Source organism: Salmo salar, chromosome ssa10 (genome assembly GCF_905237065.1).
Source record: "Salmo salar chromosome ssa10, Ssal_v3.1, whole genome shotgun sequence".
NCBI classification, from domain to species: domain Eukaryota; kingdom Metazoa; phylum Chordata; class Actinopteri; order Salmoniformes; family Salmonidae; genus Salmo; species Salmo salar.
Window position 1 is genome coordinate 107651472 of NC_059451.1, and position 15407 is coordinate 107666878.

At 42.8% G+C, this 15407-nt stretch overlaps 1 protein-coding gene across 1 annotated transcript; it reads left to right on the forward strand.

Moving 5' to 3' along the window:
* The first annotated feature begins 854 nt into the window (after window positions 1-854).
* Window positions 855-15187, forward strand: LOC106561446 (matrix metalloproteinase-15-like). Its single transcript, XM_045688752.1, has 9 exons — window positions 855-875; window positions 1896-2044; window positions 2483-2605; window positions 4273-4580; window positions 4747-4908; window positions 6963-7612; window positions 7741-7883; window positions 11961-12076; window positions 12624-15187. Exons 1-9 carry the CDS (start codon window positions 855-857, stop codon window positions 13094-13096), a joined length of 2145 nt encoding a protein of 714 aa, XP_045544708.1. The 3' UTR covers window positions 13097-15187.
* Window positions 15188-15407: the final 220 nt, after the last annotated feature.

Genomic DNA, 15407 nt, shown 5'->3' on the forward strand with positions numbered 1-15407 from the left:
AGTATTTATGCTGCAGTAGTTTATGTGTCGGGGGGCTAGGGTCAGTCTGTTACATCTGGAGTATTTCTCTTGTCTTATCCGGTGTCCTGTGTGAATTTAAATATGCTCTCTCTAATTCTCTCTTTCTCTCTTTCTCTCGGAGGACCTGAGTCCTAGGACCATGCCTCAGGACTACCTGGCATGATGACTCCTTGCTGTCCCCAGTCCACCTGGCCGTGCTGCTGCTCCAGTTTCAACTGTTCTGCCTGCGGCTATGGAACCCTGACCTGTTCACCGGACGTGCTTGTTGCACCCTCGACAACTACTATGATTATTATTATTTGACCATGCTGGTCATTTATGAACATTTTAACATCTTGACCATGTTCTGTTATAATATCCACCCGGCACAGCCAGAAGAGGACTGGCCACCCCTCATAGCCTGGTTCCTCTCTAGGTTTCTTCCTAGGTTTTTGGCCTTTCTAGGGAGTTTTTCCTAGGGAGTTTTTCCTAGCCACCGTGCTTCTTTCACATGCATTGCTTGCTGTTTGGGGTTTTAGGCTGGGTTTCTGTACAGCACTATATAAATACATTTGATTTGATTTGATTTGAGTCCATTGCACGCAAAAACGAGGGCGCATAAAGATGGCATCTCTCTGGAGAAGCGCTTCTCCGGGGCTGTGGAAACAAATAATGGCCTCAATCGTCTTGCTCTTGTGCAACAGGCTTGTTGCCAATGCGGACGAAGACCCTTTCAACGCATACGTGTGTCCTTTAATGTTAAAATATGGACGTTTTTTATGGTGCGTAAATATGTGGAATTGTGGCAGTCGCCTGATGAATTTAGTTTCCTTTAACTGAAACGTTGCATGACCATGATCTCTATTATCCTGGTGGTAAGGTAATCTAAACTGATCTTGCATTTTATGTGATCTAATGACTTCCAATTTTCTCATCATTGATCATGAGGACATGTGCAGATTCATGGACATATTTGATGCACACATGTATGACCCTTGACCTTTCCAATAATGGCTATTGGGCAACATTCCCACTTCATGCATGGCAGGCATATTATTAGGAGTAATTATGTGTTGTGTAAAAGTTTGACCTCTAGGGTAAAACCCTATTTACATGCTTGTAAACCACAACGTGTTCCTCACCTACTGTACTGCTTATCCTGCAGGCATGTTGTGCAAGATATCCAGATTGAGCACTCTTTCAGTCACCATTTTGGTGGCCTGAAGATGCTTTTCTTTCTTTATTTGTGTCTCTTGCCCTCTCTCTGTTTGTGTGTGTGTGTGTGTGTGTATGGGTCTATGTGTGCAGGTGTGCAGTGCATGCTTGTTTACAGAGAAAGCATGAGCTCTCTGCTTGTGCTCAGTGGGCCCATTTGTTTTTAAATTCCCCTGTCAAGGCTTTTGCAAGGCAAGCTCTCTGCTGTCTTGTTTGGGTCTCTGTTGTTTCCATTGGATTATCAATGGTATATTAATATTGTACGCCAGACACACGTCTGCTTGTGGCTATATTAATGGTATATATAGTACAGTCGAATTTAGACGGTTTATGTAGAATTTTTGTTGTAATTGACATTGATTAAAATCTGTATATCAGTGCTTTGTTTTGGGTTAAATGCTTACATTCCAAAGCTTTTACTCTTACACCCAATGACGTCTGCTCTATCCTATCATCTGTTGGGCTGACCCTGTGGTTATCTAAACTGCCAATAAGAAGGTGTGACTCAAAGAGTAATGCCATGAAGTAATAGAAACCATCTGTTTCTCTGTCCTCTCTCTCTATATTTTAACTGCTCTCCCTTTGATGTTGCTCTCAATCTCTCAATTCTCTTGTCTCTCTATTTGTCTCTCTTTCTCTGGCTCTCACGCCATCTATCTATCTCTGTTGTATAATTGTAGTCGTGGTTGCGGAGGTTTGGCTACCTGTCTCAAGCCAGCAGACAGATGTCAACCATGCAGTCCTCTCAAATCCTGTCCAATGCCGTCAGTGACATGCAGCGCTTCTATGGCCTAGAGGTCACTGGAGAGATGGACCCTGCCACACTGAAGTATGGATGCCACTGGCAGCCTCAGTTATACTGTACAGACTGATAGAAACTAAATTGATAATGATGTCAAGATAATGTAATAATGTAAGGTCATGGTTACATTATAGAGCTATTCTGAGACAGAGAAAAGTTGCACCTCCTGGTCTAGCACTGTGGAACCACCCTCTAGCCTTAAATGAACAATGTATCTGATCCTATATACAGTGCCTTGCGAAAGTATTCGGCCCCCTTGAACTTTTCGACCTTTTGCCACATTTCAGGCTTCAAACATAAAGATATAAAACTGTAATTTTTTGTGAAGAATCAACAACAAGTGGGACACAATTATGAAGTGGAACGAAATTTATTGGATATTTCAAACTTTTTTAACAAATAAAAAACGGAAAAATTGGTGGTTATCTGGGCTCTATTCAATTGTGTTTTTCACTCCCCTTTTAGGGCCATGTTAAGGCCTCGCTGTGGAGTCCCAGACAAATCTGTTGAGCAGGCTGAGAATGGTGTGAGGCGGAAACGCTACGCTCTCACTGGCCAGAAGTGGGACAAGAACCTTCTGACTTACAGGTGTGTGGTAGGCCTATGTATGCTGGGGGATTCTAAGAAAACCATGTTGGTAATCTCAAACAGATTTTCCCCTGACTGGCGTGCAAAGTGTCAGTATAAACAACACTGCAAAGAGATCTGAATTCCCATATGTGTATAGACCACTGACAACATACGTCATTTGTAATGACCCTCTGTATATACACTACCGGTGAAAAATATTTTATATTTGAGATTCTTCAAAGTAGCCATCCTTTGCCTTGATGACAGCTTTGCACACTCTTGGCATTCTCTCAACCAGCTTTACCTGGATTGCCTTTCCAAGGAGTTCCCACATATGCTGAGCACATGTTGGCTGCTTTTCCTTCACTCTGCGGTCCGACTCATCCCAAACCATCTCAATTTGGTTGAGGTCGGGGGATTGTGGAGGCCAGGTCATGTGATTCAGCACTCCATCACTCTCCTTCTTGGTAAAATAGCCCTTACACAGCCTGGAGGTGTGTTGGGTCATTATCCTGTTGAAAAACAAATTAGAGTCCCACTAAGCCCAAACCAGATAGGATGGCGTATCGCTGCAGAATGCTGTGGTAGCCATTCTTGTTAAGTGTGCCTTGAATTCTAAATAAATCACAGACAGTCTCACCTCCAAAGCACCCCCACACCATAACACCTCCTCCTCCATGCTTTACGGTGGAAAATACACATGCGAAGATCATCCATTCACCCACACCGCGTCTCACAAAGACACGGCTGTTGGAACCAAAAATCTCCTATTTGGACTCCAAACCAAAGGACAAATTTCCACTGGTCTAATGTCCATTGCTCGTGTTTCTTCTTATTATTGGTGTCCTTTAGTAGTGGTTTCTTTGCAGCAATTCAACCATGAATAACTGATTAACACAGTCTCCTCTGAATAGTTGATGTTGAGATGTGTCTTTTACTTGAACTCTGAAGCATTTATTTGGGCAGCAATTTCTGAGGCTGGTAACTCTAATGAATTTATCCTCTGCAGCAGAGGTAACTCTGGGTCTTCCATTCCTGTGGCGGTCCTCATGATAGCCAGTTTCATCATAGCGCTTGATGCTTTTTGCAACTGCACTTGAAGAAACTTTCAATGTTCTTGAAATTTTCCATATTGACTGAGCTATTGACCTATTTTCTGTATTTACTGACAGCAATGATGGACTGTCATTTCTCTTTGCTTATTTGAGCTGTTCTTGCCATAATATGGACTTGGTCGTTTACCAAATAGGGCTATCTTCTGTATCCCCCCTACCGTGTCACAACACAACTGATTGGCTCAAATGCATTAAGAAGGAAAGAAATTCCACAAATAAACTTTTAAGAAGGCACACCTGTTAATTGAAATGCATTCCAGGTGACTACCTCATGAAGCTGGTTGAGAGAATGCCAAGAGTGTGCAAAGCTGTCAAGGCTATTTGAAGAATCTCAAATTTAAAATATATTTTGATTTGTTTAACACTTTTTTGGTTACTACATGATTCCATATGTGTTATTTCATAGTTTTGATGTCTTTACTATTATTCTACAATGAAAATAGTAAAGAAAATGGTAAAGAAAATAGTAAAAATAAAGAAAAACCCTTGAATTAGTAGGTGTTCTAAAACTTTTGACTGGTAGTGTATGTGCTAAGAATATTTTGTCCAATACTCAACCCCCTCTCCCAGCATTATGAACACCACCCCAAAGGTTGGTAAGGTTCGGACACTGGAGGCCATCCGCAGAGCTTTCGAGGTGTGGGAGCGCGTGACTCCACTGAGCTTTGAAGAGATTGCTTTCCAAGACATCACCAACAACAGCCAGGACGCGCTAGATATCATGCTGTTGTTTGCCTCTGGTTTCCATGGAGACATGTCTCTGTTTGAGGGCGAGGGGGGGTCTCTGGCTCATGCCTACTACCCAGGGTCCGGGATGGGCGGAGACACGCACTTTGACGCAGATGAACCCTGGACCCTTGACAACCACGATCCATCAGGTTAGATAGACATTTTGTTCCGTTTGCCCCAATTTCCCCCTCAATCACTATTACTGCTACTATTTCCTTGTTCAAAATGAATATCCTATTGATATCTTTTGATATTCATTTTCTTTCTCCTCTTCCTATCTTTTTCTCTCCCTCTCTCCCATTTCTCTCCCTCCAGGCATTGACCTCTTCCTGGTTGCGGTGCATGAGCTGGGCCATGCTCTGGGTCTGGGGCACTCTGATAACCCCAATGCCATCATGGCTCCCTTTTACCAGTACATGGACACAAAGATCTTCTCACTCCCAGAGGATGATAGGAATGGAATACAGATGATATATGGTGAGGAGCCTGCCCTCAGGCACCCACAGCCATCACACACACACACACACACGGATAAACATGCACACACATGCATACACTACCGTTCAAAAGTTTGGGGATACTTAGAAATGTCCTTATTTTTGACAGAAATGCACATTTTTGGTCCATTTAAAATAACATCAAATTGATCAAAAATACAGTGTAGACATTGTTAGTGTTGTAAATGAGTATTGTAGCTGGAAATGGCAGATTTTTGATGGAATATCTACATAGGCGTACAGAGGCCCGTTATCAGCAACCATCACTCCTGTGCTCCAATGGCACGTCGTGTTAGCTAATCCAAGTTTATCATTTTAAATGGCTTATTGATCATTAGAAAACCCTTTTGCAATTATGTTAGCACATTTGAAAACTGTTTTCCTGATTAAAGAAGCAATAAAACTGGCCTTCTTTAGACTAGTTGAGTATCTGGAGCATCAGCATTTGTGGGTTCGACTACAGGCTCAAAATGTCCAGAAACAAAGAACTTTCTTCTGAAAGTCATCAGTCTATTCTTGTTCTGAGAAATGAAGGCTGTTCCATGTGAGAAATTGCCAAGAAACTGAAGATCTTGTACAATGCTCCCGTCACAGAACAGTGCAAACTGGCTCTAACCAGAATAGAAAGAGGAGTGGGAGGCGCCCAACTGAGAACGAGGGCAAGTACATTATAGTGTCTAGTTTGAGAAACAGACGCCTCACAAGTCCTCAACTGGCAGCTTCATTAAATAGTACCCGCAAAACACCAGTATCAACGTCAGCAGTGAAGAGGCGACTCCGGGATGCTGGCCTTCTAGGCAGAGTTCCTCTGTCCAGTGTCTGTGTTCTTTTGCCCATCTTAATCTTTTGTTTTTATTGGCCCGTCTGAGATATGGCTTTTTCTTTGCCACTCTGCCTAGAAGGCTCTTCATTGTTGATGTTGAGACAGGTGTTTTGCGGGTACTACTTAATGAAGCTGCCAGTTGAGGACTTGTGAGGCGTCTGTTTCTCAAACTAGACACTCTAATGTACTTGTTTTCTTGCTCATTTGTGCCCTGGGGCCTCCCACTCGTCTTTCTATTCTGGTTAGGGCCAGTTTACGCTGTTCTGTGAAGGGAGTAGTACACAGTGTTGTACGAGATCTTCAGTTTCTTGGCATTTTCTCGCATGGAATAGCCTTCATTTCTCAGAACAAGAATAGACTGACGAGTTTCAGAAGAAAGTTATTTGTTTCTGGCCATCAAGGACATTTCTAAGTGACCCCAAACTTTTGAACGTTAGTGTACATGCATAGTAGAACCTCTTTAATTGACGTCTTCCCTCACAGGGTCATTCCATACATGCCTTTACAATGATCATACTCTCTCCGTGACTGAATAGATGTCATTGAGCCTTTGTGTGTCGTACAACTAGTGAATGTTTGTATGTGCACTGCCGACACACTGATGACAGTATTTAGTGATCATTATCACAGTTCACACTCATAGTTAAAGGTTGTAAGTCTTGTGTAAGTGTACTGTATGTCTGTTTTTCTCATGTTTCAAGTCGTATTAGTCGTATGTACAGGATACACAGTCCAACGAAATGCTTACTTGCAGGTTCCTTCTCGACAATGCAACAACAATAAGAAATTATAAAAGATAACATATGTTATATGTAAATGGCTCAGTAGCACCTTCTCTTGTCAGGGTTCTTTCTTTCTTTCTCACTCACTCACTCACTCACTCACTCACTCACTCACTCACTCACTCACTCACTCACTCACTCACTCACTCACTCACTCACTCACTCACTCACTCACCCCCCCTCCTAACAAGAGAAGGCGCTATTCTACTGAGCCGTTTACTTTATGTTATCTTTTATAATTTCTTATTGTTGTTGCATGGTCGAGAAGGTACCTGCAAGTAAGCGTTCGTTGGACTGTGTATCCTGTACATACGACTAATACAACTTGAAACATGAGAGGGGTGGGGGCAGAGAAAACATGTAGGGATATATGTGAGGTTCATTGTCAAACCCATAGCATTTATGTCGTCATCATCTTGGATTGTGCAGGATCTCCAGACAATGCTCCCACTCAGGACCCACCCGCCACCGCTGATGATGACACCGCCCCAAACCAAGATCCCACCACCACTGCTCCTCCAGACCTAGACTCCACCACCACTGCTCCTCCAGACCGAGACCCCACCACCACTGCTCCTCCAGACCTAGACTCCACCACCACTGCTCCTCCAGACCGAGACCCCACCACCACTGCTCCTCCAGACCTAGACTCCACCACCACTGCTCCTCCAGACCTAGACTCCACCACCACTGCTCCTCCAGACCGAGACCCCACCACCACTGCTCCTCCAGACCTAGACTCCACCACCACTGCTCCTCCAGACCTAGACTCCACCACCACTGCTCCTCTAGACCGAGACCCCACCACCACCCCTGACAGTCCCCTTGAGACAGACCCCCTCAGCCCTACCTATACACCAGACCAACCAGAACCAGATCCCACCTACGTACATCCCCTCCCTCCGATACCCGACCCAGACCGCACCATCCCCTGGCCTGATCCAGTGCCGGTGACCCCCTACATCAGGAGGGATGAGCCTCGTCGCCCCCCAAAGCAGCCAGACCACACTGCCCCCAACATCTGTGATGGGGACTTTGATACGGTCACCATGCTGCGAGGGGAAATGTTTGTCTTCAAGGTGAGAAGCAGGGCTAGTCTAAGAATACACTGTTTTGTATAGTTGTATTACTTCATACTCCATTCTAATCTCCCATTAGAGGATGATGTTGGTGATTATGTTCTGATGGTATCTTCTGTCCTCGCCAGGGTCGCTGGTTCTGGAGAGTTAGAAGGAACCGTGTCCTGGACAACTACCCAATGCCCATCTCGGTCTTCTGGGTTGGACTACCTGATGATATAGACTCTGGTTATGAACGGCATGATGGAAAATTTGTCTTTTTCAAAGGTCTGTATTTTATTTTATTCTCATATATTACGGCTATTTTATGTGTAATAGTTTAAATCCAATGGGTGCTGTTGTGTCTTTTCTATGCTGGATTAAGTGATATGACATGCTATTTTATAAAGTCATTTCTCTGTAATTAATATTACCTGATTAAACTAATCATGTTAATGTAATTAACTAGAAAGTTGGGGCACCACGGAAGAATGTTTATAGAGCCGTTGTCTTCCAAATAAACTCTTAAAGACCTGGTCGTCTTTTATATCAATAGCAGTCAATTATTAATCCTCACCTTATTCAGTCTCATCTGAACATCGTAAAATTCTTGGCTATCTTCACAAACCCTGGATAACAAGTTGAATCAGCAATACAAATGTTGGTTTAATTATTTATTTACCAAATAACTAAATAATCACACAGAATTACATATACACAGGCTGGATCATACATTGATTACTAATTATGTCATACAAGAAAATGTCCCTAGCGGACGGAACCGATATTACGGCTGGTTACACAAAGAAAGGGGGTTGGGTTTGAATAAAAGCACGGGAAGACTGAGGAACAAAAGGATTGGGTCTCTATCGGACCTTATTAAGCTATGCTATCGTAAATGCAGCGTCTTATGCGTTCTAAATAACCGGCCATTTGGAAAAGGAAAATGCAAGAAATATTTACTGAGCTCCACTTCGATAGATTGGTCGTAGATGGAAGGCTGGGTTGCCCAGCAGAGATCTGTCTTGTCCTTTGAAGAATGTCTTGTGGTTGAACGGATACGTTGTAGTACCCTGTCTTTACGTTTAAAGCTGCTGCTGCTAACTCGACATCTAGGATGTATCACTTCTTTAATGAATAAGAGTTCAAAGTTCATACCAAGTTGCCATACTATAAGCTCATGCTATTTTCTGGCTGGAAAAGTCAAAATTCATCCTTCCAGCGAGTTGATCGTCACCTCTACATTGAAATTAGCCCTTTTAAACGTATGGACAGAAGTCCTAACTTTATCGGCAACACCATGTTAATTTCGTTAGGTTGTAGTCATTCAACCATTCGCAACAAAAGCTCACGCTGAGGTTGGCTTAGTTCTGTAGTTGATATTAGCCCTTTTAAACTCATGGACAGCAGTCCTCACGTCATCGGGAACACAATGTTAATTTTCGTCAATGGGCTTTTGTCGTGGTGGAGAGAAGGGCGTGTTTCATAGTTCACTTCGGTAGGGCCACTGAGGGAGCATAGTTCACTTATGAAAACAATTCTCTCATTTAGAAGCTAAAATTACGTTTAATATTTTCACAAATAGTTTCATATTTAAACATTTAAATTGCACAACAATTCCATGTGAACTAGAATGTGTAGACTTTCCAAGATACAGTTTGTCATCCTATCATCAGTAATAATGTCTCAGATGACAACTGATCTGACATATTCTTTAAGTATCAACGGATATTTTCAACTGGTTGGATTACCGAAATATGGTTCCGTTCCCCAACCTTTTGATGTTACCAGAATCTCTATGTTAACAAAGGGCTTTCTAAGAGTCCAATCTGTAGAGTAGAGAGAGAAAAGGGAGAAAGGTATTGATGGGGGTCATAAACCTCACCAACAGGGCAATGCATACACTCCATAACACAGTGACCAAGATACCATCCTTCTCCGCTGCATCCCTCATCTTTAAAACTAGTGTCAATCCCCTCTTTATCAGGTACTCTCACCCCAAACTTTAACGGCTGATTTTTCACCTACTGTATAACTGGTTGAGAGTTTTAAATAATCAAAACAGCTCTGTCCCTTTAACACGTCTGTATCCACTGTTAAAAACAACTCTTCTGGCCAAATTATGTCTCTACATAAACACTCTGAAATGTGGAAGTCGATATTTGGGGTGGGGGAGAAATGAGGCTCATGGGGCACAGCTAGCAGCAGTAGAAAGCAGCTGGTAGGCCTGCTAGCCCTGGCTTGGATGGATTGCATCAGCCACTGCTCCAGATGCTGACTGCTAAGGTTTAACTTTGAGCAGAGAATAACACTTGGAGGGCATAAAGTAGAGCAGGGGTACAGGCTACACCATTTATGTGTCCTGACACTTTTGACTTTTCTGTGTGTTCTCACGTGAAGAAGAGCCAATAGTTACAGTGAGGGAAAAAAGTATTTGATCACCTGCTGATTTTGTAAGTTTGCCCATTGCCAAAGAAATTATCATTCTATAATTTTAATGGTAGGTTTATTTGAACAGTGAAAGTCAGAATAACAACAAAAAAATCCAGAAAAACGCATGTCAAAAATGTTATAAATTGATTTGCATTTTAATGAGGGAAATAAGTATTTGACCCCTCTGCAAAACATGACTTAGTACTTGCTGGTAAAACCCTTGTTGGCAATCACAGAGGTCAGACGTTTCTTGTAGTTGGCCACCAGGTTTGCACACATCTCAGGAGGGATCTCCTCTTTGCAAATCTTCTCCAAGTCATTAAGGTTTCAAGGCTGACGTTTGGCAACTCGAACCTTCAGCTCCCTCCACAGATTTTCTATGGGATTAAGGTCTGGAGACTGGCTAGGCCACTCCAGGACTTAATGTGCTTCTTCTTGAGCCACTCCTTTGTCGCCTTGGCCATGTGTTTTGGGTCAATGTCATGCTGGAATACCCATCCATGACCCATTTTCAATGCCCTGGCTGAGGGAAGGAGGTTCTCACCCAAAATTTGACGTTACATGGCCCCGTCCATCGTCCCTTTGATGTGGTGAAGTTGTCCTGTCCCCTTAGCAGAAAAACACCCCCAAAGCATAATGTTTCCACCTCCATGTTTGACGGTGGCGATGGTGTTCTTGGGGTTATAGGCAGCATTCCTCCTCCTCCAAACACGGCGAGTTGAGTTGATGCCAAAGAGCTCCGTTTTGGTCTCATCTGACCACAACACTTTCACCAGTTGTCCTCTGAATCATTCAGATGTTCATTGGCAAACTTCAGACGGGCATGTATATGTGCTTTCTTGAGCAGAGGGACATTGCGGGCGCTGCAGGATTTCAGTCCTTCACGGCGTAGTGTGTTATCAATTGTTTTCTTGGTGACTATGGTCCCAGCTGCCTTGATCATTGACAAGATCCTCCCGTGTAGTTCTGGGCTGATTCCTCACTGTTCTCATGATCATTGCAACTCCACGAGGTGAGATCTTGCATGGAGCCCCAGGCCGAGGGAGATTGACAGTTATTTTGTGTTTCTTCCATTTGCTAATAATCGCACCAACTGTTATCACCTTCTCACCAAGCTGCTTGGCGATGGTCTTGTAGCCCATTCCAGCTTTGTGTAGGTCTTCAATCTTGTCCCTGACATCCTCTGAGAGCTCTTTGGTCTTGGCCATGGTGGAGAGTTTGGAATCTGATTGATTGATTGCTTCTGTGGACAGGTGTCTTTTATACAGGTAACAAACTGAGGTTAGGAGCACTCCCTTTAAGAGTGTGCTCCTAATCTCAGCTCGTTACCTGTATAAAAGACACCTGGGAGACAGAAATCTTTCTGATTTGAGAGGGGGTCAAATACTTATTTCCCTTATTAAAATGCAAATCAATTTCTAACATTTTTGACATGCGTTTTTCTGGATATTTTTGTTGTTATTCTGTCTCTCACTGTTCAAATAAACCTACCATTAAAATTATAGACTGACCATTTCTTTGTCAGTGGGCAAACGTACAAAATCAGCAGGGGATCAAATACTTTTTCCCCTCACTGTACATCAATGGGTCAGTAGAATGTTTAAAGCAGTTACAATGTTGTTTGCAGTGGTTTTACAAGTGTATTTTTTTGGCTCTGTTAGTGGATACTTTTTTGTTTAATGTGATATAGTGATAAATCAAACAAGATACATTTTATTTACCCTACCATAGCTCATCAGTCAGTCAGTTGAGATCAGTTATCTTTTTAAATCTGAAATGTTATTGATAAATATCATTCATCTAGTCAAGGGAAAACAGATTTAGCCCTGAGTGTTGAAAGACCGAGAACTGAAGAAAAAGGAGTTTCTTGTGAGAGTCATCAGTCCTTTGTACCACACGGTTTCATGATCCGTCTTGTCATCGTTCTCTCCTGCAGATACTGGCGTTTTAATGAAGAGTCCCGCACCGGTGACAGAGACTACCCGAAACCTGTCTCCAGGTGGGGCAAGGTCCCATCCTCTCCTAAAGGAGCCTTCCTCAGCGATGATGGCGGTGAGTGAGTTGTTATAGGGGATAATGGCTGTAAAAAATGGAGGGAGGCAATAGATACTGAGCTGAGAGGGGAAAGGGTTTGGACACATGGAATGCCTTGCAAAGGTTGTCTAATGCAGACATGTCATAATTCCTCCTCTCCCACCAAAGTCCCACCCCAGCTAATGCTTTTCAAAGCTGTTTCCTATAGTGAAAAACAACTATGATGGTCAAACGTCTTCCAGATAAGTAGTTTCATCAAAAGGGATAGGTACTTGTGAAGGATAATTAAAAATAGTCTCTAGTCCAAGTGAAGGCTTCTCCTTCACAGTACTGTAACTATTACTAATTGTGAACAGGACTAGCAAAGCTCTGCAATGACAGTATCCTGTGAAATGTGATTAACTTGTCAAGAGTTGGAGCAGAAGATGCATACCCAATGAAGGTTAACAGACTGACTGCAGACTAATGACTCACTCTTGAAAAAACAAACAAATAGCATTTCCACAGTAAATTCCCTTGGTGCTTTTCAACATTTGCATCAACAATATTTGTCTTCCCTACCCAGCTTACACATATCTCTACAAGGGCTCCAAGTACTGGAGGTTTGATAACCAGAAGATGAAGGACGACCCAGACTACCCCAGATCCATCCTTAAAGACTTTATGGGCTGTGATGGAGTCCCGGGCGTGGACCCAGATACAGATGACACAGTTACAGGCCGCAAGTGGCCAACAGTGGACCAGCCAAAACCACAACCACCAGTTGGCTCAGACCCGGATGAGGTGGACAGCGAGACCAATAAGGATTACACCAACGATGTCGATTATGAACCTGATGCGAAGGACAAAGAGGTGGATGTGGTGGTGAGGATGGCTGAGAACGAGGCCAAGGTTATGACCCTGATCATGGTGACCGTGCCCCTGGTCCTGGTGCTGTTCATCCTACTATTGATCTATGCTATTATCAACACCCTGCAGAAGAAAGAGGCGCCCAGACTTTTGGTCCACTGTAAACGATCCCTGCAGGAGTGGGTTTGATCTACTCCAGAAATGGATTCACACACTCGCAAACACATACACACACACACACACCATACATAGGCACATTCTGTTTGAACACATATATATACACACAGACATTACATAAAAATACAAGCACACAGTTTCCCAATCTTTCCTCCATGGTGCTTTACCCAATCTTGATTTTAGCCTGTTTACAACAGATAATATGCACTTTTAACGCCCGTGTTTAGATTTGTTTTGTTAGTTGCGGTTGTAGTTTTAAGCGTGTTTAGCTAAAGATTTCCGTGAATGTCCTTATAAAACAGAGTGGTGGTGCGTAAATGTCCTTATAAAACAGAGTGGTGGTGCGTGAATGTCCTTATAAAACAGAGTGGTGGTGCGTGAATGTCCTTATAAAACAGAGTGGTGGTGCGTAAATGTCCTTATAAAACAGAGTGGTGGTGCGTGAATGTCCTTATAAAACAGAGTGGTGGTGCGTGAATGTCCTTATAAAACAGAGTGGTGGTGCGTGAATGTCCTTATAAAACAGAGTGGTGGTGCGTAAATGTCCTTATAAAACAGAGTGGTGGTGCGTGAATGTCCTTATAAAACAGAGTGGTGGTGCGTAAATGTCCTTATAAAACAGAGTGGTGGTGCGTGAATGTCCTTATAAAACAGAGTGGTGGTGCGTGAATGTCCTTATAAAACAGAGTGGTGGTGCGTGAATGTCCTTATAAAACAGAGTGGTGGTGCGTAAATGTCCTTATAAAACAGAGTGGTGGTGCGTGAATGTCCTTATAAAACAGAGTGGTGGTGTGTGAATGTCCTTATAAAACAGAGTGGTGGTGTGTGAATGTCCTTGTAAAACAGAGTGGTGATGCGTGAATGTCCTTGTAAAACAGAGTGGTGGTGCGTAAATGTCCTTATAAAACAGAGTGGTGGTGCGTGAATGTCTAACAGTTGTGTGTGCTGTAAACACAAGACACATCTCCCACTGTGTCTTTCCTCTAGTCTACACCCTCGACCACAACAGCCCAGACTTTATTCACAAAGGTGACAATTTAGATAGACTCCCTCGGGCGAGATTAAATGCAGGGGTTATTATTATATACATCGTGCACATATTTAGAAAGGCTTAAAGCCTGCTAGAACAGAGCTGGGTCTGGGTTACATTTCCCAGATGTTGCTGATTTAGTTGTTTTGGGTGCAGATCCAGGCAGTGGTTAGGAGCCCTGCCAGCATTTCCTTTGCCCGAGTTAGAGTTCTCTTCTCTTAGGGGGGAGGGAAGGAGGAAAGGAGGTGGGACGAAGGGGAGGGAGGGAGGTGGCACGAAGGGAAGGGTCGGAGCTCCATTGGCATTGTGCTTCATGAACTAGATTAACGAGCCCCACTCCTATTGTTTCAAACTTTCTTCTGGAGCGGTTTGGCTGGAGATATCTTCCTGTGGGACTCCCCTTCTCCCATGCTGCCATGTTTCACTGTAGACATACTCCATCTGCAGTCTCTATTTATCTGGGAGTCTGCCCTCCACTGTCTGCCTAGGAGAGGCTTTAATGCTAATCTGTGATGATATGTCACATGGGTTTGTGATGAGAACAGTTGGTATTTATTTTGAACTTAACCATAAGTCATGTCCCATAAATCTTCTTGTCGTTTAAAGAAATGGAAATGCCCCTCTTTGCACCCTCCCTTTGTTACCAACTCTTTGTGTGCCAACTTCTCTTATTCAAAGGCCAAATACTTTTTATACAACACCCAGAGTGCAATTGTTGTATTGTGCAATTGACAGATGAAGACCAATAGTTAAAGGTTTTTCCTCAGCAAAGCCACTATGCACATGTAAACAACAATGGTCGTATATACTTCAGGTTTGTGGTCAATTTTGTATCACCCGTGTTCTGTCATTTATTGTTTGTGTTTCGTATTGGTTGGTTGTTAGAGGAAGGAGTACTTAAAATTGTAGTTGTACAAAATGGTTTTATTCTACTTTTTTTAATTGTACATTTGTATTGTGCTCTCTGTCCATTAGCAGAGTTAAATGACACATGCAGGACATGCTCTGTAAAGCCTTTACACAAATGTATCAAATGTAAAAAGATTTCACAATAAAACATGAATTAAGGCAAACCAGTCTTTGCATGCAATATTGGGTGAAAATGCTATTAGGAGTAGGCAGACTATAGTGCATTCAATATATATACACACAGTTGAAGTCAGAAGTTTACATACAGTTAGTTTGGAGTCATTAAAACTCGTTTTTCAACAACTCCACAAATTTCTTGTTAACAAACTATAGTTTTGGCAAGTCGGTTAGGACATCTACTTTGTGCATGACACAAGTAATTTT